Below are 26,115 nucleotides of genomic sequence, written 5' to 3' on the forward strand. Positions count from 1 at the left end.
TTTTTGTCTTGATTAAACTGTACAAATATAAAATTTATTTTGTAGCTTAGATAAATTATTTTAGAAATTTTTTTTTTTTTTTTTTTTTTTTAAGGGAATTTATATAAATGACAAAATGACTATTTTCCCAATTCCAAGATGTTGTCAGTTTTACTGTTAATTTCTTTTAGCATGTTTAAATGTTCAATTCTTGACAGCACCTATTTTGTAGCACAGAAACATTTATGCAATTCTGTCAATTTTTTAATATTTTCCGCCTTGACTCCTCAGAAAAATAAGAACTCATTAACTTTAAAAGAAAATAAAGAATATGTGCATGATTATGTAAATCAGATAAAAATGGAGGAGCACTTTAAATTGTGTTTTATGTTGTTTACATGGTCTTTAATTTTAATGCTGAAAGAAAAAAAAAAAAAATTAAGATGAGCAACATCTTGGAATTTGGAATATACACTTTTTGTCATTTGTTTGTATATGCTCTGTAGTTACATCAAGCTTCATAAATTAAAGGATTGGTATAAATAAAGGTTGAAATATAATTGAATCGGCATATTTTTCACATAAACATACATATATATAAGTATCTAAATATTAATTTACTTATCCATACGTCTGATGTCACAAAAAAAAAAAACATTGCAAACATTAATTTAATGAGAAACAAATTACCTCCTTTTATAGTGGCGCTTTATTAGTTAAAAATCATAAAAACCATTTCCTTTCCAAAAATTTAAAAAAAAAAAAAAAAAAACCTAGCTGTCTATTTACACTTTCAAATTGGCTATTTTACTTTTTAATCTAAAAAGTCATGTTGAAGTCATGTAAGTTTTTTTTATAATTTCTTTTTAAAATTAAAAAAAAATGGGAATGGACATTTGTTCCTTTATAATTTATAAAAAAATATTCAGAAAAAAAAAAGTGTTGTGTTGAATTTTCATTGAAAAAAATCTAAACATTTTTAATAAATTCTTTTTACCTTTAAAAGGTTAAAAAAAAATTGCTAAAAATTGTTTTAAATTCATCATTATTTGTTCTATTTTTTATTCATTTTGTTGATGTGTTTTAAAAATTTTCAACTACTGTGGCATTTCCACAGATTCTATTAGTTATTATATATTTTTTTAAACATTGTAATATGAATTCTACCAATCAAAGTACTGTTGGATCACATGTATGAGATGGTCAAAGTAATATTTTGTCAGAGAAACTCCTTCAGTTAACTGTAAAAATTTTATGAACTAGTCCATCGCAAGAATTGAATTTGTGTGGATTGTATGGTCTTCAGGATCCGTAAAATATTGCTTGTGCCCTACTATATTATCATTAAGTAGGCTGTTGTAGACCAGCCATTCATCTGTCGTTATTCTGATACAGGTATGTATATCATACAGATTTTTCTTTATGTGGTATATGTGCATCTTCATAAAAGAGATCCCCCACATACAGATTTGGTTTTCTTACATGTTGGGCATTTCGAACAATAATTATCACTGCATGACTGGACATCTGCATATGCAGAGTTATTCTACTTGTCAGTGGACAATTTTAACAAATACAATTATTTGCAATCAGGCCATGGCAGACCAACCATTGGAAGTTTTTTTTTTTTTTGTCCCCCCCCCAATCTGTTTTCTGAAATTATTAATGAAAAGAAACTTGTTAAAGGAAGCTAAATCACTATATTACCGTGGCTACCGTAATATGATGGCCTAGCGCCGACTATAATTTAGTCTGGTGACGTCATGAACATCGGTCTGTTGAAATTTGGCCACATGTCTCATGACTACACCGGAAGTTGGTTTAAAGTTTTGGAGGGTTAAATAAATTTAAACATGCCGTCGAGATGTATAGTTCCAAAATGCCGAGGTAACTACGAAAATGGACCAAAAGTTATCGTGTTTTCATCCCCCCCCCCCAAAAAAAAAGGAAATAATTTACCAGTGGATTAATGCAATAAAAAGAAAGGATTTTACTCCATCTAAATATAGCAGAGTAAGTGTTAAAATGTTTGAGATATTTAATTTTTATTTATTTATTTTTTAGAACGTATTTTAAAATAAAAATGAAAATATGTATATAAAAAATGAATTTTACATGTAATTTAAGTTATGTGCTGAAATAATAAATTATTATTTAGAAACTTATTTAAAATGGGGAGTATGGTGAAAATATGTACTTTCACCTAACAATTTAATAAAAGTGATATCGTAAAAATGGAGTTCCTTGTTTAAATAATTCTAAATAAGAAAAATCATTCATCTTTTTAGTTCAACTATTTTACTGTGCAATATTTATATCAGCATTAAATAGATTAAACTTTTTTTTTTTAAGTTTATGACTGGTTTTGTTATCCCAAAAGCTTATTAATAATTATTTGTGGTAAATGTCGTGGCTCTGTAGGTGTCAGAATTTTGGAGAATATACTTCCAAAATAAACTATATTAAAATTGTTTAAAAAAAAAATAATAGAAATATTTTTTATTTAAAAAAAGAAAAGTGTTTACAAAATGCCGGCAATAAAAAAAATGTTTCTATTATTTTTTAAACAATTTTAATAGTTTATTTTGAAAGTATATTCCATAAAGAAAATAAACAATCCACTTTAAACCGAGAAATTACGAGTTTTGTATATGTTATTCGCAGTTTTGTGTTAGGGTTGCCAAAATTCCCCCCAAATTCTGATACTGCTAGTGGCGCTGTAAACGAAAATAACGTTTAAAATTACGGCAAACGAGTAGTTTCCAAGATATAAAAAAATGTTAGTTTTAAAAAAATTCAACGTAAAATGAGCACCCACTTTATGGCCATCGTTTTTTTTTTTTTTTTTTTTGAAGGGTGCTTTCTTAACAAATAAAAGCGAAAAGAAAAATGAGTATGGCCACCTTATGTTGGGGGTTGGGAGTCAATGTACAATGAATACAGTTTAACGTAAAATGAGCACCCCCTTTCCAAAAGTGTAAACAGAATTTTTGTCGAGGAGAGGGGGTCAGCTGTAGGTGCTCATTTTACGTTTAGTTGTGTTCATTCCTACATCAAAGAGGCACTTCGCCTTGTTTGAGGTGAAAATGTAATTTTAAAAAATTGCTCGTTGCCCATGTAAAAAAAAAAAAATTGGCCATAAAGTGGGTGGTCGATTTAGGTTAAATTACCCCCCCCTTTTTTTTTTTACCTAACATCTCTTTATATCTTGGAAACTACTAGTTTGCCATAATTTTAAATGTTATTTTCGTTTTCAGCACCCCCGAAAACCTATAAAAGTGGTCATTTAAAAGGATTTTTCAAGGGTGGACTAATTCTGCAGATTTACCTTATTTTTTTATTTTATCGTTTTTTTGTCATGTAATTTTCTTTTTTTTCTTTTTTTTTTTTTTTTTGTATTAAGTCAAACATGGTACGATTTTCTTTCAAATTATTTCTTTAGGTATGTGAACTTCATTTTCGACCAGAAGACATACAGCGAGAGGCATCAGCATTTGATGAAAGGACTGGAAAGACAATTAGTGTTAAATTAAAAAATCCCTATCTTAAGGATGGTGCTATTCCTCGAATATTACCAAACTGTCCCTCCTATTTATCGTCATCGACCACTTTTAGAGAGTCTCCTAACGCAAAGAAAATGCGTTTAGAAAATTCTGCTCTTAAGCGTGCATTATGTGAAAGTTGCTGACGAGTTAGAGTTACGGAAACGTAAAACTTTCTATAATATTGATGATTTAGAAAAAAAATTAACGTTTATAGATAAAAATTATTGGACTTCTATTAGGCAAGACAATATCATCATTATATGCCATATAAAGAGATGCCCATGCCCCAAAATAAAAATGTCTATGGTGATTGAACCGGACTTGGCCGTTAGAGTATTTTGTAGTGATGTGGAAATGAGTTCTATAGGGGAGTATAGAATTCCTAAACATGTAACAGAGGAAAATACTCTGCAGATTTGATGGAAAACATGAAAAAAATGGATATTGAAGAACAGGAAATGTAAACTTCTAATATAAGTTCTTTATTAAAATTAATCTTATCATTTTTGCTATTAGTGCAAGATGAATCATTTAAATATTTTAACGCCATTAAGTTCATATATGAACAAATTAACATAATGACAATGAATTAGGTTAATTATTTGAGTAAAATGATGGTATTTTCTTCCTTATTATATAACTGCTGCCCTAGAGGGTACAGACTGTTAAGAGACACTAAAAATATAATTTTACCATGCTATTCAACCATTCGAAGATTAACCTTATCAACTTCTATGAATCTTGTCATTGAACAACACGATAACAATTTTCTCATGTATATTAAAAGTAAGTTCAAGTTACTAATGCAGAATGACATCACAGTATCTTGTTGATGAAATACATCTCAAACCTTATCTTGAAAGGTGGTAATATTGTTGGTTTAGCTAACAGCAATGAACCTGCCATAAGTGCATTTGCTTTTATGCTTAGCAGTGTATTCTCACCATATAAGGATGTTGTGCATGTTATGCCAACTAAATGTCTTCTAGCTGAGAACTTATTTGACATAATTAAACGTGTAATAATTGGCTTAGAAGATATAGGGTTTAAGGTATTATCTGTTATAACAGATAATAATGCAATAAATAAAAAAAGCTATGTCTTTCTTTTGTAGCCCATCAAAGCCTTCAGTTGTATATCCCCATCCAGTTAGAACGTCTAGCCCTCTTATTTGACTCAGTGCATATATTAAAATGCATTAGAAACAATTGGCTTGGCCAAAAAGATGAACGTAAATGTATGATGTTCCCTAAGTTTTGTTATAATGGAAATCATGAATTAGATAACATCCAAAGTGCTCCATTTTCTAGTTTACATAAACTTTATGCCCTAGAATCTCAATCACTTGTGAAATATTGCTATAAGTTGACTTCAAAAGCTCTTTCTCCGACTATTGAAAGGCAAAATGTTAATTTGGTTTTGCAAATTTTCAACAAATATACTATTCAAGGTTTGCTAACCTTAGGAAAACAGGAATGCTTGCCAAATTATGCAGAAATCGCAGAATACATTCAAATATTTTATATTTGGTGGACAATACTGAATGTGAAAACACCATATAAAGGTTGTCGACTTCGTAATAAATATGCTAATCCACTTGCATTAAATAGTAATAATTATAGTTTCCTAAATGTGTTCTGTGACTGGTTAGAAACTTGGAATAGCATTCCTGGAAGAACTGGTAAGTTAACAAAGGAAACATATACTGCTTTGCACCATACTACTTATGCAATTTTAGAATTCACTAAATATTGTATAAATGTATTGAACATGGTGTATATATTACCAGGAAAGTTTCAGACAGATAACCTTGAGGCAAGGGTTGGCCAGTATCGACAACTTAGTGGAGATCAGTATAATATATCGATATGTCAGGTGTATGAATGTGAAAAAAAACTCAGAATGTTATCAGTTTTAAAATTGAGCTTACCAATTAATAATCGAACTATTGAATTGAAAAATTTAAAAGAAACTAACTGGGATGAAATGACAAGGGAGCAAAAGTTACATGTTTATAAATTTAACATAGATGTAATAGAAGATGATGTTAATCAATGCAAGGAAGTACTTCCTGTTATGTTATACTTAGCAGGTTATTGCTGTCATGCAGTTTTCAAAAAACTGAAATGCAATAGCTGCAAAAATTTAATATCCGGGAGAGAGGCTGTTGAAGAAATAGCTGAATTAAACAGCTACTTTCAGGGTATTAACAGAGGTTCTCAGTACCCAAATGATATAACTAATAATTTTTTCTTATATAGTTATAAACAAACTTACAAAATGCGATTCTTTTTTACATTCGATTCATCAGAGAAAATTAGCCATGTACGTAACTTTATATATTTTGGCTGATCAAAATCGATTATTTCATGACTCTTGTGATGAGGGTCACACTATTTAGCAAATTGAAAAAATGCTGATATGGAGTTCATCGAATTCCCTTATAAACAATTTTTGTCGCAAAGAAAATGACAATATTAGTAAAAAAAAAAAAATCAGAAAAAGAAAAATTCAAACTTTTAATAAAATTCTAGAACAGATTTTTGAAAAGTTTTAATATTCAATGTTTAAAATATTTCTGCCTTAGTAACTTTGTTTATACTAACATTTGCTTGAATTTAATTTTTAACTAATTGTTCGTTATTCAGTTAAACTAATTTATTGTTCGTTATTCAGTTAAACTAATTTATTGTTCGTTATTCAGTTAAACTAATTTATTGTTCGTATTTCAGTTAAACTAATTTATCGTTCGTATTTCAGTTAAACTAATTTATCGTTCGTATTTCAGTTAAACTAATTTATCGTTCGTATTTCAGTTAAACTAATTTATCGTTCGTATTTCAGTTAAACTAATTTATCGTTCGTATTTCAGTTAAACTAATTTATCGTTCGTATTTCAGTTAAACTAATTTATCGTTCGTATTTCAGTTAAACTAATTTATCGTTCGTATTTCAGTTAAACTAATTTATCGTTTGTTTTTCAGTTTTGATTTTTAAAATATTTTTTTTATTTAAAAAAATATTTATTGTTTATTTTTATTTATTTCTATTGAATAAACTTCAGTTTCATAAAAATGAAATCGTATTCCTTTTCTTTTTAAACTTCTTAACAACTTTTCTCCCTTTCAATTCGTTTTTTATTAATATTTTTATTATTAGTATTGGATGAGTTTCAGTACAAAGTATCATGTTTATCTTTTTTAATCCAATTTTGAAGTTTTCTAACGCTTTCTGTAAAAATGTCTGCTCATTATTGACAGTCTGTGTTCCACTTATCTTGCTTGCTAGGACCTATGGCGATGACGTCATTTTTCAGCTGACTGGCTATCTATGACGATGGTCACGATATTACACTTAGTGAAAAAGAGATAAGTTGACAGGGGAGATAATTAAGTTTTGTTGCTTATGTCACATAATTCAATATGTTTGACAAATTTTATTCACCGTCTAAATTTTATCAAAAACTGTTTTTCATTAATTATTTTCCTACCTTATTTTCTGTAATTTTTGGATATGCTACTATTTGCGACATGACAATTATGTAGGTACCATTTGTTATACTTGTAATTCAATATTTTTTTCGTTATTATAATATAGGAGCACCCATTTTAACATTTGTTAACAGGAAAATGAAATTATTAAATACAAGGAATCTGAAACTCTCATTGGAAGTTTTATTACAATGGTAGTTTAATATCAGGAATTAAATCTGACTGGATACTGTTTACTGTAGACTTTGAGTCGGGCATTTCTCTGGTTTTCCTGTCAAAGATATATTCAAGGTCAATTTTTGTTTATAAATTATTTTTATAGCAAAATATTACAAATGCTAAAAATTTTGGAATTTCATTGTTAGAAAATTGCTTTAAAAAGTAAGCCGTAATAATTTGATTTACTGCAGTGTTTTTTTTTTTTTCATTTTGCAGAAACATAAAAATTAAAAAAAATGCCAAGAATTGATAAAAAATTTTTTTTGTTAATTTGCTAAAGTTCAGTATTATGTAGATGTGTGTACATGTATGTGTGAATGTGTATATGTATGTATATGTGTGTATAGTAACTTTGTCTGACAAACGGTTTCTACCAAATCCCTGTGGAATTTTGGTCTACAGACAGATTTGAAACTTGATATGTAAGGTATTTTGACCTGTGGAACAAATTTGATTTGGGTTTTTTAGCTGATAAAAATAGCTGCTAAGGGGTCAAAATTGAAAAAAAATTGGAATTTGGCAGGCATAAGTCGACTTCCGTGTTCTTTACGCATGTGCAAATATACATTTATATCTTTTACAACATTGTTATTTATTTTTTAAATATGTTAGGACATAGTACAGGTGATAACAAATAAGACGGGAGAGCTACGTTTTGGTTTTGATTCTAGCTAATGGCACCCAAGTCATATATTATTTTTTATTTATTTTTTTTTTAACTCTTGAAGTCACTATGTATTAGGTACAATATAATAATCAATAGAGAATTGGCTCTATAATAATAAATATGTAATCTGCATGAATTAAAATATCATTTTTAAGTGTATCTTATGACTGAGCAATATCAGGCAGCCTGCTAGTATGTATATATTTAAATGTTTAAAAACTTAATATCCATTTTTAATTAATTTATTTGAACCTCCATTCTTATTTTGTTTTATTTCAGGATATGACCAAGAGGGCATCTTCCGGGTCAATGGTAGTACTCGCATCATTGAGAAGCTCCGTACCTGCTTTGATCAAACGGGGGATGCAGATCTGGCCGAGGATGGGGATGTGATGGCCGTTGCCGGACTCCTCAAGTTATTTCTCCGAGAACTTCCAGATTCTGTGATTCCCGAGCACATGACCAAACAATTTGTCAACATATATGAAAGTAAGTTTCTGTTGTCTGTGTGAGAGTATAAAGTTGATTCGACCCAGTACAGGCAGATATGGTGCTTGTATAGCTCAGCTCTCATGACTACCAATATTGTCTCAGTGGAATAACTAATTGCATTTTCTTTTTCTAATTATAAAACTGAAATTTATTTGATATAAAAAAATTCAACATTTAACAAAATATAGTTATTAGATTTAAATGTTCAAATTTTTAAAAAGTAAAAAGTTAATTTAAGCTGTTAATTTGTTGTCGTCCTTTTCCTATTGAAGTGCAAAATTTAAAGAAAGCTTTCATGAATATATCTAGAACATCAAGAAGTTTGATTAAATATCCTGGTAGCTTGGTAGACCAAGAGCAGGTTCGAAGTGTTCCCTCGAATAAACGCAATGGAGCTCATAGAGCTAAATGGACTCAACATTTATTTACAATTTTTTTGTGATAACCAAAAAGCAGTTGCACAAAATTAAATCTGGGTTCCCGAAAAGAAGAAAACACTAATTTATTTACTTTGTTGCAGTGGATTTTTTTTTTTTTTTTTTTTGTAATTATTGTATTTTTACATTTCATTGTTTCTTCATTTTCATGCTAACCCATATGCACTATAGCCTTTTCTAAAAAAAAAAAAAAAAAAAAATTGACGAGTTGTTTTTGCCTATTGATAGGGGAACCATTTCTTGAATTTTGGAGACAAAAACATCAAAGTAACGCACCATATCAAAACACAAAAAATAATAATTGCATATTTAATACTTACTAAATTACAAAAATAAAATTGTGAGAATGACTTTTTTTTTTTTTTTAAATGCTAAAACCAATAAAATGGAATGAATATAATAGTTATGAAAAAGAAAGCAACAATTTACAAAATGAAATATGATGCAACAATTTTCAGGTTGGATTCTTTGCGTTTGCTTTTTAGCTTTGTCAGTTTTTACTGAATTTAACCAAGCAAATATTGACAGCCATGGAGGTTAATTTGTAAAATAACTGCAAATCTTATATTTCTGAATTTGTTAGATGAAGATTTATAATTTGGATTATCCAGACTACTATTCTCAGCTTGAGTGTTATTCGCACGTTTCGACCCATGTGACTTCCAACCTTTTTTTTTTCCAGATGTAGTTTGTTGAACTCTGGAATCTTTCTGTCTAATTCCATGGATTAAAGAAAGCGTTATGTTCTATATTCCATGTAGTTCGACAGATTTTCAAGTTCAACAAGGTACACCTGAAGTTATATTGGAGGTTATATCGATCAAAACGTTGTGCAAATAACACTCAAGATGAGAACAGTAGTACGAAGAATTCAAAACACAAATCTGTTTTTACAAAACTATATTTTGAAAAAACAATCACACTTTTGTGGTCGAATGAATAAACTTGAGTATTGGAACCTTTTAAAATTTAGATCCTGGGTAAATAGTCCCACATCGCCAATTAAGAGCAGATGAAAGAAACTGATTTCACCTGTCATTATCTGATATCACTGAACCGTCTCATGCTGTCCCATCAAAATCTAAACATTTATTTTCAAATTTACTTCTGCAAGATATCTGTTTATATAACACTTGGACTTTTGCGTGTCAGTACAGTCGGGAAGCAGGAGGGAATTCCAATGTCTAGCAGTTCGAGGGTAAATCTATTTGAATAGAAAGCTTTTTGGCATCTAGGGATCTCTCCAGTGTAGAGGTGGGATTTTGCTGCTTGTCTTTTTTTCTTCAAAGAAGTCACTACTTATCAAGGCCTGCGGACCCCTCGAGGATAAGGGCTAATGAGTGTACACTAGTCAATCGGAGGGAAAATGTAGTAATCATTAGAAGTGTAAATTTGGTAAATTGGATTACTTAAAGGGACGGCTCATCAAGAACTTGTTTACATTGAACTTGAAGACGACCATATTGTAGTCAGTTGGAAAGCAGGAAAACGGAACAGTTCCACAGGCGTGCAATTATAAGAAAGAAGCTTTATTCATGGAATCTTTGTTTAGGTTTAGGCACAAATAAAGAGTAGGGGAAATTATTGATAGTGGTTTCAGCTAGATGAGTGTTTTTCGTGAAAGTCAGGCAAGGGGGGACCATAGATCGGAGCTCATACAAGCACTTTGTTGGGGGTATTTACATCGAGGAGGTACAAGTGCTATAAGTTCGTCTGAGCACTTACCGTTAAATTACATGTACCATAGGTGCAGGAATGCCGCATTTTGGTGATGGGACAGAGGTTGGAGTTTGGCTGATAATGTGGGACCTATTAGATTAGCGACTCTCTTTTTGAATGCTATCTAGGAGCGAGAAACTAGTGGCAGATGCACCAGCCCATATGTGGCAACCATATTCTATGCATGGGCAAATGGTGGTTTTGTAGAGATAAAGAATACTCTCAGGTTATGAGTAATCTTCTAGCATGGTAGAGAGATCCCGCCTTTCTTACAGCAGCCTTTGCAATTACCTCCATGCATTTGTTCTAATTCATGTTTTCTGTGAATGTTAAGCCTAGAAGCTTGAGGGAAGTACTTTCAGGTAGTGTATATTTTTTTGGGGACGAATTTAGAAATTTAAAAAAATAAAGTGCACAGATTTTTTTCATTTTTGGATTTTTTTTTTTTTTTTTTTTTCCATTTGACAAAAAAAAATGTAACGCATGTTTTTTCCCTTTTTTTTTCCCCTCCACTTTTAAATTTGTTTTAGGCTTAAATACAAATACTGAGGACTACGTAAAAAAAGTGAGGGAAGAATTGAATGAGTTGCCTGAAGAAAACTATGACCTATTAAAGTATCTGTTGAACTTCCTCGTGCTTGTCTCTCAACATGAGGACGAGAACAAAATGGGACCCATGGTGCTAGCCATTGTATTTGGACCAAACGTTTTCAGGTTTGTTGAACCATTTTAATACTTTAAAAAAATTTTTGTTTTATCTAGTGTGATGCAATTTTTTTTTTTTCATCAAGGTCAAAAGCTATTCTATATAACGTAAACACATCAGTTTTCATTAGATCACCAAAGTTAAGCAACATTGAACCTGGTAAGTATCAGATGAGTGACTATTTGAGAAAACCAGATGCTGTATGTAGGAGGACATCAAAACCTCCCTGCACGAACCTAACGTCAACATCTTCCCTGACTGGGATATGCGTGTGACTAGGGATTATTTGTGAATTTTATTTTCCCATGACACTTCTTCCTTCAGAGGAGGTTGGTTCAACCCACCTAGGGTGAATGTTGCTGCTGTTGTAAAAGCCAATGTGAAGGTAAGAGTTAATGAGATGGATGGATTTTTCAGTTAGATCATGAAGAATATTATGAGAGGATTTAAAAAATAAATTATTAGAATGTACAAAATTTAATTCAGCACCTACGAAGACAGTTTATGAAAAGTATTGACATTGGATTTGAATTGTACAGAGTGTTCCAAAAGTCTTGGGCACATTTTGACATTGAATATCTCGAGAATTATTAAGGATAAGGGTCTGAAAAAAAATGAATCGATCAATAGGCATACGAAAAACAGCTTTAAAATGGCAAAACTTTCATCTTGCTACGATTCATAGTTAAGCAGATATGAGGACTTGAATTGTGCCAAGACTTTTGGAACACCCTGTATTACGAGAAGCAGTGTCTTTGTAATATGTTCATCCATGGTCTACTGATATATATATATATATATATTAGTAGTGCATGGTTCCATAGATGGGAAGTTCAGGAGAAAAAGCTGGAAATTCTGTCTTATGCCAGGTACACAAAGGAAGAATGGAAATTGTTTTTTGTTTTTTTTCTGATGTATTTAATCCGTGATTTCATTTAAGCGTTATGATTTTGTTTCATCTGATAAATCTAATTGTAGGTTACTGGAATTTTTCAAAAGGGCGAAATCAGTATCTATTGAGATGTCCTCTAAAAGATAGCTATTCATTTCAGTTGGGGCAAAATAATAATCTAAGCATTGTTGGTGATACGAAAGAAGATTTTCATTATTGAGGTGTTAAAAGTAACAAGCTACTTTTGTCCCCCATACACCATATACCATGAGTTGGAAACAAGCGTGTGCACACATATTACCATTCGTCACACTATAATAAAGAGCAATGTATATTTGTCGGTGTGGAGATATGTATGTGTGTGTGTATATATATATATATATTCATGTTGGGATGATTAATCCGAATCGAGAAAATCAAGATTTTTTATGCATCGGAAAAATTGGTTAATTTAGTTACTATGTTGTATAATCTGAATCAATTTACGTTCTAAGCAGCAAATTAATAAATAACAGTTAAATGATATTTTTTATATGTATAAAAATAAGTGACACAAAATAGTAATTCTCTGCAAATTTTAAATATTCAATGCCAAGTAAGGTGACATATTTTTTTTATACTGTAGTCACCACTTATCAAAGCCGGAGGCAGCTCAAGGATAAGAGTTAATGAGTGTCAAGTGAGGCAACACTGATGATCGGTGATGCTGGAAGTTGAGTAGAAATTAATTATTTAAGAGGATTGTTCAACAAGAACTTGTTTGTTGAACTTGAAAACTACCATTTTATAGTCAGCTGGGAAATAGTCCTGCAGTATTGTGTTCCACAGATAAACAGTTCTGTGGAAAAAAGCCTTTTCTCCATTGCATCATGTGCTAAAAGTCAGAAGAGAGAAAATCAGATTTTGGTCATTTTCAGCCTTTGAAATGTTGGCAGAAATGCCAGTATCATCTGCATCTTTCATAATAAGTGTTTAAAAAGAAATAATCTAATATATAAAACGTTATATGTCTGTCTGTCTCCATAATTTCAAACTCTATCTCTTCCAAAACTAGAAGATGCAGAATGGCATTAAATGATTTAATTTTTTATGGACTGTTCTATTAGTGGTCTTTAGCCAGTTAAAATAGTTTTTAAGGGTCCAAAAAGGGGTCAAAATTAGAAAAATCCTTACGCATTTTGTATATTCATCTTAGTTTATTTATAATTTTTAATCAGTTCATATGCGTGTCACGTTGGTACAGTCGTAACGTCACCAGTTTTGAATGCTACAGTTTTGCTTTCGGTTTTGATTCTAGCTGATGGCACCCAAATGTTTTTTTTTTTTTTTACTTTTGAAATCACAACTCTATTATAATATATATATGAAATCTGGACAAATTAAAATATCATATTTAAGCGTATTTTACGCCCCTCTCCCAGTCTCATATATGCGAATACTGCATTCTATTATTAATGTCAATGTATCTGCTTTTAATAACTGTAAAAAAGATTTCAAGTAAAAAAGTTATGAATTATTAACTAAAATGTTTAATTTTCAAATATTTATTAATTTTTCTTGTTATAAACATTGCTAATAATCAGTATAGCTTGTATACTTTTTCTTTATGATTTTTTCATTTTTTTGTTTAAGTTTAAAGACTCTGAAATCACTTTTGAATGTATAAATGAATTAATCCAAAATGATTTTTGACGAGAATTAAATTAAAACACTTATAAATTAGCCATATTCGTTTTGAAAGGCCTTCAAACACTGGCAATCAAAGAATGATTTTTTTTTTTTTTTTTTTGTAACCCAGATTAGCAAATAAATCTTTGACTGAAAATATAAGAAATTAATTTCAAAACGATCTTTGATGCTCTGAGATTTGTTTGTTTATTTATTTTATTTTTTTTTCGTAAAATAAAATAATATAAATAAAATATTTTGGTTGATTCCAACCTTCCTTAGTAAGTTACAGACATCTTTTTTCATTGTCGAGCTATAATTATGCATGCCGGTGATAATCGATCTCTCTTGGTGTCAACATCATGCTGGTACGACAACTTTACATTACTTTTCTATTTCTATGTTTCAAGGCTTCAAACTCCGTTTTGAATGTCAAACATGCCGTAATGCTAAACCTAAATAAAAACATTTGAAATTTGGAAATTGCCGATTTGAAAATTGATCATTGTCACATAAGCTGATGTAACAGGTGTAAAAATAAATTTACTTTTTAAGATTTAAAACTACTTTTTAATTGCCTCAACACAAAGACAAAGTTAAAAGTGTAAATCAAGTTTATTGTGACACACGCAATCTGCTGACATGTGCACACTAACAAGTCCGTGATTAATGCGACATAATTTTTCTTTTTTACATCAAATTGATTTAACACATTAAATACAATATAAAATTAAGAATATACTAGTGTTGGGACGATTAATCAGAATCAGAAAAATCGGAAGATTTTGGGGATATCGAAATCGGTATCGGAAAAATTGATGCCTATTTTCCGATGCCAAAAACGATTCTTTTGTCTTTTTTTATTTGATTTTGTTTAAAGTAAAATCTTCCATTGCTGGTAATAATGATAAAATAATAAATATTTATTGATTTTAAATTACCATTGAAGATAAAATTGATAGATCATCCTCTACAAATGTATTCTGATGTTTAGGAAAATATTTGAAACTTTAACATGTGTTTTTACGAAAATCTGGGGAAATAACAATCTTATAGTTAAATAATTAGAGATTTATAAAAAATCGGAATCGGTAATTTAGTACAGAATCAGTAATTGTATCGGAATCGAGTGGGGGGGGGGTAAAATATTGGAATCGTCCCATCACCGGAGTGTACACTTTCCATAAAAAAAAAAATGACTGGTAGTGGATTATTCCCACCAGTGTTCCTTCTATAATTATTCTAATATTCCAGGTTTCTTACACTTAAAAAAATCCTTTAATTTTGATTTTTGCCTTGAAAAGACCTTATTTCTATTACCTTGAAAAATCCTTGAAAATATGGTTTCCATGTCTAGAAAGGGATTTGAAAATTGTATTCTTTATGTTGAGTAAAATTTTTTGTCAAAATATTAAAAATAGCATTAAAATAAATGCCATTAAATTATTTTTTAAGTATTAATAAAAAAAATACCATTAAAATATTTAAATATTGAAAATAAAATCGAAATACATTTTTTTGAAATTGTATCATATTATTGTGGATACAAGAGTTACATCTCTTTATCACAAAACTACCTTAAGTAGTTTTTGATAAAGATTCAAATCTCCGTCTATTTTTGTTCTCATTTATAATTTAATTTTTTCGGGGAGTAGGGGCACAAGAGGGGAGGAGTAGTAGCGACCATCATAAATAAAATCACTCCTTCTTCTCGGGGCTCTCCATTAGCCCCCCCCCTCCTCCCATACTGGTGCTACTAGATCAGGCTGTCTTTTGGCTTGAGACGAAATGCACCTACATTAAATTTCTGTTTTTGTTTTCTATCCTCTTTTGTAAAACTTAAATATGTTCTGCAAAAACAAAAACAGTCCTCTCCCTTCCCCCCACCCCCACATTCTTTTTTCTTTTTGTCATTCCACCCCTACTTCCCTACTGATTCCCTAACTTAAAAATACCAACCAAAATGATAAAAACAATCAAGCTAAAATCCATAAATAAATATTTAAAGAAAACAATTGGAAATAAAAAAATTTTCAAATCTATCAAAATTCCACTAGACCCTGAATATACCGACTGCCCCCCCTGCAGAGAGTAGAAGTCCCTCAATGGAGCTACCTGTTGGCTGTGGGTAGCGACCCGTAATGCCATTAGGACGGGATCCTGGTGGTTGAGAGACTTGAAGGTCAGGTTTTATTATCCCACTTCCCAACACACCACTTTGGCCCTTACTGGGCTAGACGGGCGGTTTTCCTCTAATATTTCCCATTTTCTACTTGGATGAGAAAAATTAAGAAACACAAATGCTCGAAGTCTACATTATATGTGTGACCTTACACGTGACCTTACACGACCTTAAACCTCTGATCGCGGCCCAGTTATAATCTTAACCCTGGGTCGATGCCCAATTATGACTATCCTAGTCACCGGGTAATTAATTATGTCGACTGGGCAACCAGGTCTGCCAACCGTTGGTACGTCGCGTCACCCAGTGAGTTCTCGTCAAGGCGTTGGAGGACTCTTCTCGGTTGCATGGTCCTCAAGGCCTGTTCTTCTTGATCGTCTAGTTGGTCGTCCTGTTGACTGGGTGTTCGTTGACGGGAACGGGGTCACAAGTGGCAAGTAAAAAAAATAAAGTTACATGGGACAACAGCACATCAGCAAACAAACTCCGGAGGTTGGTTGATATATAATGTATTTAGGAAATTCATAAATGATTATCTACAGACGTATGTACAATTGGAGATTAAATGGAAGCAAGCAATTAGATTTGTGAATGAGCTTCTTGTTGTTGAAATACTCGGTCGGAGTCGCGGACCATTGTATTTATCGTTATGGTGTTCTGGTTGGTCTCTTCCTAGGTCCTCTGAATTCTATTAAGTTGCAAATTGAGCTCTCTGGCAACCAGCGAGGGGGAGAGAGAAGTTGGGTGGCTGGATTCCTCTGCTGAGACCTTTATCTATGTCTCTCCAGAGATCTCTCTCTGTCTTCTCTCTTCTTCTATCTCCTATCTGATAAAATCGAGTTTTACAGATCTTATATAGTAAAACCCTTGAATAATGACGACGCCTACGTTCGTCTTCGACCAATCAAATTGATTGATAACAATCCACCTGATTCCTTCTCATTGGTCAATTTGGCCTGTGGCAGGTATTATTTTCCCGCCCCCAATTTCCAAAATCAAATTGACTCCTCCCCAACTTGCCTGACCCTGCCTTCTCGATAATGGTTTTTTTCCATATTATCAACTGATAATCAGAGGAAATATTATTTTTAGCTTGTAATAGATCACCAGATTTCATCTATTTAAAAATATCCGTTTGATCTTCTTTCCTCTTTGAATTATTTGTTTTGTAAAAACATCCGTGTGATTTTTAAAAAAAATATTCTTTACATGTCAGAATTCCCTTAGCGCCCAAAACAATTTGCCAAAAGACATTTTTAGATAAGTCATAATTGGAAATAAACACTGGCTTGCTTTTGAAGTCCTTTGTGCATCAGCAGATTGAGTATTTCATGTCGAACCTTGGGCTGACGTCATTAATTCTTTTATCAGGCCCGATCTGTTTCGTGTGTGTGTTTCTCAGATCAAAAACGATCCGACATTTCACCTGTCAAACACCACATTTCAAGCCGACCGACATTTCAAATCTCTGTTTCAGAATATTTTGTGTTGGCTCGTTTAGTTCAAACGCGAGCGTATTTTGGTTAAAAAATGTTTTAAGTAATCTTTCGCTTTGAAGTTTAGCATGCGATTTCTATTTTTATCCCCCGACCGTATGGTATTTCAACAAGATTTTGACACACAAAAATATTAATTAAAAAAAAATTTTTTTTTTTTTCTGTAACCGGCGTTCACCCGAGATTGAATATTACATTTAACACAAAAAAAACCGTCACATTGACCCTACTGATCTGATGTGGTCCCTCTTTGGTGTTACATATGCAAGTATACCATTCCTATAACCCTGTTGTAGCCAGGGCGAATGGGTTTCCCCCCTGTGCGCATCCCACATAGGGCTCCGAGGTGGGTGGGGAGCAGGAATGATGAACCCACAAACAATCCTAATGAGTTACAAAACACCAAGTAAAAAAAGACTGCTAGATACTTTGGATAGTGACTCGACTGAGGAACAAGATATATATCCAAATTTTACAATAATGGAATCCACTGAAGAAACACCATTAACCAAACTTTCCCCCTTTAAGATAGAGAAAATATTATCTAAAAATAAAAAACCCAAAATGGTTGAAAAATTAAGAAATGGCACTCTGCTAATAGAAATCTTCACAAAACAAGAAGCGGATGAACTCCTAAAATGGAAACATTTCGATAATATAAAAATAAAAATATACCCCCACAAAACACTAAACACATGCAAAGGAGTGGTAAAAAGCCATGAATTTTCACTTTGTCTCACTGACGAAATACGTTCATATCTGAAAGAACAGAACGTAACAGATATTACACGAATTCAAATAAAAAAAAAATGGAGAAATGATAAACACACACACACACTAACCTTTTACCAACAAAAAATCCCACCAGAAATAAAAATAGCCCATGAGAAACTGAAAATCAAAACTTACATCCCCAACCCACTGCGTTGCTTCAAATGTCAAAAATTTGGCCACCATCAGAATCAATGCACACGCCACCCAGTATGTGGAAGGTGCGGAGAAAATGACAACCATACCAACTGTCAAAAAACTCCCAAATGTGCCAACTGTAAAGAAAATTACAGTGCCTACTCTAAAGACTGAAATTTGGAAAAAAGAAAAAGAAATTAAGAAAATTAAATACACGCTAAACGTCACCTACCCAGAAGCAAGAAAACAAAAGTTGAAACAATTAAATATTCAGAAATAACAAAAAAGAATACTCCTAATACTAATAAGCACGACAACAATTATCACACAACAAACTTAGACATTAAAATCCAAGACCTCACCGACCAAATCAAAATATTAATAAACACAAAGAAATGAAAAAAAATAAATATAAACAAAACCTCACTGGAACCAAAAACCCAAACACCGCACCCAATAGAAACAACCCCTTTAGCTGAAAAAGAAAACAACAAAAAGCAAACACCAAAAAACATAACTGAGGAAAAAAGAAACAAAATAGTAGAAAAGAAAAATTCAACGGACAGGTCACATTCACTCTCCTGGTCAAAAGACAGTCTCCTGGGTGTTCAGAAAGAGGTAGACATGCCGAAGGATCCCCCTGGAAAGAAGGAGCCGGCGGAACAGCGAAACAACCTCTTCAGTGCATGAACCTAAACTCCCCAACACACCACAACCACGACCGCGCTCACAATCCAAAAGTAGAGATAAACAAAAAAACACTGTGCCTCTAGGACTCGAAAACCAATAAGTCATGGAGACTGAGGAATCAAGATATTCCTCTTACCCTATGAACCTATAAATGACGATAAATAAGAAAAAAAATAAAATAAAAATAGATAAAAACAATACCCAAAACCTTACAAATCATAACAAAAAACATTCCAATGATGGAACTGCAGAAGACTAAAACCTAATCATGAAGAAATACTAGAAATCATCAACAAATAAAACCCAGCAGCAATATGTCTACAAGAAATACTACTCAAAGAAAATCACAACTAAAAATTCAAAGAATATAACATGTATGACAAAACCCATATATCCACAACAAATAGAGCAATCGGAGGAGTGTCCATACTAATTAAAAATACTATACATCACACAATCCTCCAATTAAACACTGAACTACAAGCAATAGCACTAACGGCTAACCTACACCACAAAATCACAATCTGCTCCATATACATTCCACCAAATCAGCCAATAAAAAAAAAAAAGAAATAGACATGCTAATTAACCAACTCCCACCCCCATTTATAATAATGGGAGATTTTAATGCGCACAGCAACAATTGGGGAAGTAATCAAAACAACAACAAAGGCAATATGATAAATGAAATTTTAAATACGACAAACCTATGTATACTAAACAATGGTAAAAATACCTACATGCACCCTGCCAATGGATCCATGTCTGCAATAGACTTAACAATATGCACTCCATCCATTTATATGGACTTCCATTGGAATGTACTAGAAGACCAACACGGAAGTGATCACTATCCCATCATACTTAAAAGTAATCAAAAAATACCAGAAGAAAAAGTCCCAAAATAGAAATTACATAAAGCCAACTGGGAAACATTTACCAATCTATGCAGAACAGAATTAGACATGAACATTCTAAATAAAGAAGAACCACTAAAACATTTTATACAAACCTTAAACAATATTGCCACCAAAACAATATCCAAAACTTAAAAAAAATCAAACCTTTGGTTTAATGAAACCGGCAAAAAAGCAGCCAAAGAAAGACAGAAAAAAAAAAAAAACTCTTAAAAAATTCAAACAAAACCCTACAACAATTAATTTACAAAAATATAGAGAAATGCATGCCAAAGCAGGATACACCATAAAACAAAGCAAAAAAAAAAACATCCAGGAAAAACTATTTCACAACCAAACACCAACTAAAAAAAACATGGAATATAATAAAGAAAATAGCTGGAAAAGAAACACAAAATAGCATAATAAACTATTTAATTAAAAGTGATGGAACAAAATGCATAAACAAAAGAAATAACTAATTTACTAGCTGGAGAATTCTACAAAAATTCATCAAACAAACAGTATTCAACATCATTCCAAATTCATAAAGAAACAGCAGAAAGAGAAAAAATTAATTTTACAACTAATAACAAAGAAACATACAACATACCATTCAACATAAAAGAACTAAAAAGAGCAATAAACAAAAGTACAACTCCAGGCCCAGACGATATACATTATCAATTCCTAAAACTACCAGGGTCATCTTTGAAACTGTTACTTGTCATATATAACAAAATATGGAACACAGGAGAAATACCAAAATCCTGGTTTGAATCAACCATCATACCAATTGCCAAACCAAATAAAAATGCAAATAACCCAACCAGTTACAGACCCATAGCCCTAACCAGCTGCCTCTCGAAAACTATGGAAAGGATGATAAACAACCGCTTAATGTGGTACCTGGAAAAAAACAACCTCTTATCAAAATATCAGAGTGGATATAGACAAAAACAAAGCACAAACAACCAAATAGTATGACTAGAATCATTTATTAGAGACAGTTTCGTACATGGACACCACGTGGTGGCAGTCTTTTTTGACATCCAAAAGGCCTAGGATACAACCTGGAGATATGGAATTCTAAGAGACGTACACAATATGGGAATAAGAGGAAATATGGCAATATTTATACAAAACTCCCTGTCTCAAAGATACTACAAAGTACGACAAGGAAACCTATCAGATCAATATGAGTAAGAAGCAGGAGTACCACAAGGTAGTATATTATCCACCACCTTTTTCTTAATTAAAATAAATGAAATTACACAATTTGAAAGGTCATTATTTGTAGATGACTTTTCAATTGCATATTCTGCATTAAATACAACAATTGAAAGAAAGATGCAGCAATGCTTAAACAAAATAGAAAACTGGATTGATAAAAATGGATTCAAGTTGGCACAAAACAAAATTGTCTGTATTCATTTCTGCAGAAAACAAAAATATCATCTGGACCCACAACTACAAATACAAGGAAACCCAATCCCAATAGCATAACACAAAATTTCTAGGTATCACACTGGACAATAAACTTAATTTCAATAAGCATATCACTAACTTAAAGCAAAAATACCAAAAAGCAATGAAAATTTTAAAAGTAATATCAAAAACAGACTGGGGAGCAGACCAAGACAATGTTAAAAATATACCAGGCACACATAAGATCAAAATTAGATTATGGATGCATCACATATAGCTCCACCCTTAAATCCTATCTCCAAAAATTATTAACCATACAAAATCCAGGATTAAGACTTAGTCTGGGAGCATATTAAACATCACCCATACATAGAAGCCAATGAACCCCCTCTACATTTAAGATGGCAGAAATTAATAACACAATATGCAATAAAACTACAAAGTGATCCAAACAACAAAAATGATCTCAACTAAATACATAGCTTGGCATTAAATGACCCACAGTGGTTGATATGCCGTGAAACCCCAATAAACCAACCAACCAACCAACCCTCCTCCCATAGTGATAATTTAAAATTAGGCCAGCTAAGCCCCCCCCCCAAAAAAAATGGACAAAATGGCAGCCATCTTGGTCAGAAATTAAAACCCATAAAGTCAATATTTAAAATGAAATAAAAAGCATTTAAAACTACTTAAAAACACAAAAATATGATGCAGGTAGGTTGCAAAGTAACTTTTATTGGCTACTAGCTGGGGGGGGGGGGGTCATTGCCTGGGTGTTTTGGAGGTGAAAGAGAAAAATAAAAATTTTTGGTAGGAAGGTAGGCTTGAACCCAAAGCCTTTAGGCGAAGGTAGAGAAAAAAAAAGGGGGGGGGGAACCCTGACATCTTGCCCACGACATGAGAGGAAGTGAAAACTGTTTTAATTCAATGATTCAAAAGGAAAATGATAGGTGCGTGAATTTAATGAGGTCAAACATCATGCGACTTAACTTTTGCGATGCAAGCCAGTTTCTGCATATTTGTTTGTTTCCCTCGCCAAAATATTGGGGAAAACAGCTCCCCTAAAAAAGGGGAGTGTTCAAATGAATAGCAATTGTCGGATATGATGGGGGGGGGAGGTCCAGCATTATTTCTTTCTGGATGTCTTTGCACGAAAGGCCGAGAACAGACTTCAATTTTCAGTTTCACTTTTTTTATACTGAAAACCCAAAGAAACATGCGGCGAGTGAAAAAAAATCTCAAAAATAGCGTGTAAAAGTCGCCAGAATTCAAGATAAATGCGAGCTCGTTTCGTAAATCTTGGATATTATAATCTACAGAGCATATAAAGTTTTAAGGATGAGTGAACCCACCAAGCGCTCCCCTGAAAAAAGCCTTTGCTGGACCTATTCAAAAAATGCACACACACACACACATTTTGTCTTTTATATATATACTGGGGGGGGGGTACCCAGCGTTGCCCGAGTGTTTGGAGGTGTGTGTGGGTAGGTGGGGGGTGTTAATGAAAACCTAAGAATAAGCGAAGTAAAAAAAAAAACAAAAAAAAAAAACAGAAAAACGGACGTTACGTGAAAAATGGCTTAAATAACCCTGCTTCAATATTTACATTTAAAAAATCGAAAAAAAAAAAAAAGACATCTCACACCACGATTCAAACCCAAAACGTTTAGATAATGACCCAATGCTCTAACCAACTGAGCTAACACGACGTACATGAAATTGTGTCAGTTCTTCAGATATTTAAACTAAATCAGGTTATGACGTCATCTGACACATGCGTAGAACCGATCTCGTCATGAGAGGACGGTTTTTGTTAACCCCACCCTGTAGAAAAGTGTTGATTTCAGGATGAAAAAATTAACGTTTTTGGCCAATTTTTCGATATTTGTCGGGCGAAGGATGGGACTTTCATATGAGACCAAGTTTGTGAATTTTTGTTCTGTCTGTCGAAAGTATTTAGCAGACACACAAACAAACAAACATACATACATACATACAGTTTTGCTTTTATATATATAGATAGATGGTAACATTTGTTATATATTTGATTTTTTATCACTTTTTCGAATCGCTATGAAAACAAACCCCAAATTTTGTTTTGAAAACTTGAATTTTGTCTAGAGAAGGTCTTGAAGAACTTTGAAAAGTCCTTGAGAATGAACATTGAAAATCTGTACGAACCATGTATTCATAACGTATGTCTAATGTGTAGCATGGTTCAACAATCTTAAGGTCTTTAAACCATGCTACACGTTAGACCTTGCAAAATATTTTCTCCTAAAATTATGACAAGTTTTTCAACTTTTTTCTAATTTTCAAAATTTTTTCTTTCCTGATGAAATTAATAATGATCAAAACAGTCTGCTCATCGCAGCAAGATATGACTGTATTTACTTAAAGGAAATAAAATATATATATTCCAGGTTAAAAATATCCAAAAGTAAAAACCATTGACTTTAATGAGGTTGTTGATGGTGCTCAATAAAAAGAGCAAGATATTACTTTATTTGATTTAGGCAAACAAAATTACCATTGGTCGCAACAATAAATCTATTGTTTCAATTCAAAATGATCTCATCAGGTGACCAAAGCCTCAAATCTTCATTGAGGCCAGTCTTTTTAAAACAAAAGCCTTCCAATTTTTTTTTTTTTTTTTTTTTTTTTAAGAGATTGGCCTTGATGAAGACCTGAGGCTTCAGTCACCTGATGACTGATGAGATCTTTTTAGATTGAAACAATAGATTTATTGTCGTAACAAATCTTAATTTTGTTTACCTAAATTGAATAAAATAATATATATGCCTGTGTGTTGGTCTTTATTATAGAGTGGGTAACACAAACTATTAACTTGATTAACTATTTTTTTTTTTTATTCTATAAATGTAAGTTAATTTTTAAAAAGTCAATTATTTACCTCCCCTTAAATTTGAAAATCCTATTTAAAAACAATTTCTTAGTTATTAAATGGAAATAACCAAAATGCATTTTGCTTTCATATATTTTGAATAATTTTTCCACCCAGGTAATGCCGGTATAGATAGCTACTTCCTGTTAAAGTTTATTAATTGAAATGACCAATCTATGCGTAATGTAAGAGACTTATATATAAGATACTATACTTGTAGGCAGCTATTTTATGATGTCGAATGTTTTAGATGTGTCGTTCACACATTTCAGATGTTGTGTTCATTCTTGTATTTAATAAAAAAAAATGTTAATTCTTTTCACGCTGTTTAAATATCATATTGTATGAGAATTGGTGTGTATTTAACATTCTACTTGAATAGCAGCCAAGCCCATAAATTCTTGGCCGTCTGTAACAGTTGCTGCAGTTATCTCAACTAGTGAAACACATGGAAATTCCACGGCTAATTAAAATAGGTTTTGATTATAGGCACAGGGTGGAACGATGTCACCTTAAACAAAACGGCATTATAGTTTTATTTTAAAACGTATATTGAAAACGTATATTGAAAAAATCAATTCGGGTAACTTGATTACATAGAGCTACATCAATGTAGTCGCCTTCAGCCTCAATCAATGCCCCCATGCAGATCCGGAACTGGAAATTACAGTGATCAGGCTGGGTTTGGTGTTGTGGGAGGTCATGTTGATGATATACTCAATCTATGACCAAATGAAGTAGTTCAGTGGGTTCAGGTCAGGGAAGAAGGAAGGCCAGTCAGAAAAGGGTACAAAGCCGTAGCCAAGACTGGGTCTCTTTGGACTTGTTGGCCGGAACCAAGTCCAGCTGTCATACCTGGGGTCTACCAGCAGCCACCCGATTGCACCCAGGGATCACCACACTCTTCAACACATTCAGATACTTTGGCATTTACTTTCAAGCTAATTTTGAAGATGTGAAGTGGCATGATGTGACCCTCAGTTGAAACCATACCAAAGACCATGATCATGGCCGGAAACTTCATTGAGCTGTGCCCTCAAGCATTGAACCATCCGGATTTGCATTTTGAGGGTGCTGGTAATGGTCCTGTTGTCATAACTTTGATCAGTACAGAGTATGAGTTGTACAGCAGCATATCTCTGATCTCGCTCGTTGAACGTTGTGTCACTTTCATATATGATAGAAAGCTCCTATCACGCTTGGGATTTGTACACAACTGACCAATTTATAGATGGTCTGCAACAAAAACTGGTTTTCATCAAACAGAATCATATCATCTTTTCTTGGGTAACAATTTTATTGTTCTGTCCTGTACTTATGCAGAATAAGAACTGCACTTTCGGCAAAATGTTCTGGGCAGTTTACATATAACATTGAAAAGTGCCAAAATGCTGAGTTAGTGAAATTGTAGCAGCCAACATCATTTAAGAAAGCATTTATACCAGACAAGTGTGAAATTGTTTTTAGTAAATATTGCTACTTATTCAAAATAAAATTGAATTTTTTTTTTTTTTTTTTTCTTTCAAATTTTTTGCTTTTAACTTTTTCTTATTTGCCAATCCCCCCCCCCCTCCAACAGTGAATTCCTGTTTTTCCTTTTTATTACACACCCGTTTGACAGACACCAAAAACTGTAATCGGACATATAAAACATCATTTTGACTTAACTCAAAACATCTCAAGTCACGCCAGGACTTACCACCACGATAACTAAATTTTATCAAGTACTTGGTGAGAATAGTAATCCAAATAATACAAATTATCAATCCTCATCTAAAAAATTTGGAAATA

The 26,115-nt window shown here is 32.3% G+C and overlaps 1 protein-coding gene across 5 annotated transcripts in view; it reads left to right on the plus strand.

Annotated features, from left to right (window-relative positions):
* LOC145249474 (protein FAM13A-like) overlaps positions 1-26,115 on the plus strand; it is a 388,341-nt gene that overhangs the window by 212,284 nt on the left and 149,942 nt on the right. For all 5 annotated transcript variants that reach the window (XM_080111053.1, XM_080111056.1, XM_080111054.1 and 2 more), the window contains 2 exons: positions 8,181-8,390; positions 11,080-11,263. In XM_080111053.1, coding sequence (XP_079967179.1) covers positions 8,181-8,390; positions 11,080-11,263 — 394 coding nt within the window. The remainder of the gene's footprint in view (positions 1-8,180; positions 8,391-11,079; positions 11,264-26,115) is intronic.

The sequence above is a fragment of the Euprymna scolopes genome, chromosome 28, assembly GCF_053919585.1.
Source record: "Euprymna scolopes isolate OS-2025 chromosome 28, ASM5391958v1, whole genome shotgun sequence".
Classification (NCBI taxonomy): Eukaryota; Metazoa; Mollusca; class Cephalopoda; order Sepiida; family Sepiolidae; genus Euprymna; species Euprymna scolopes.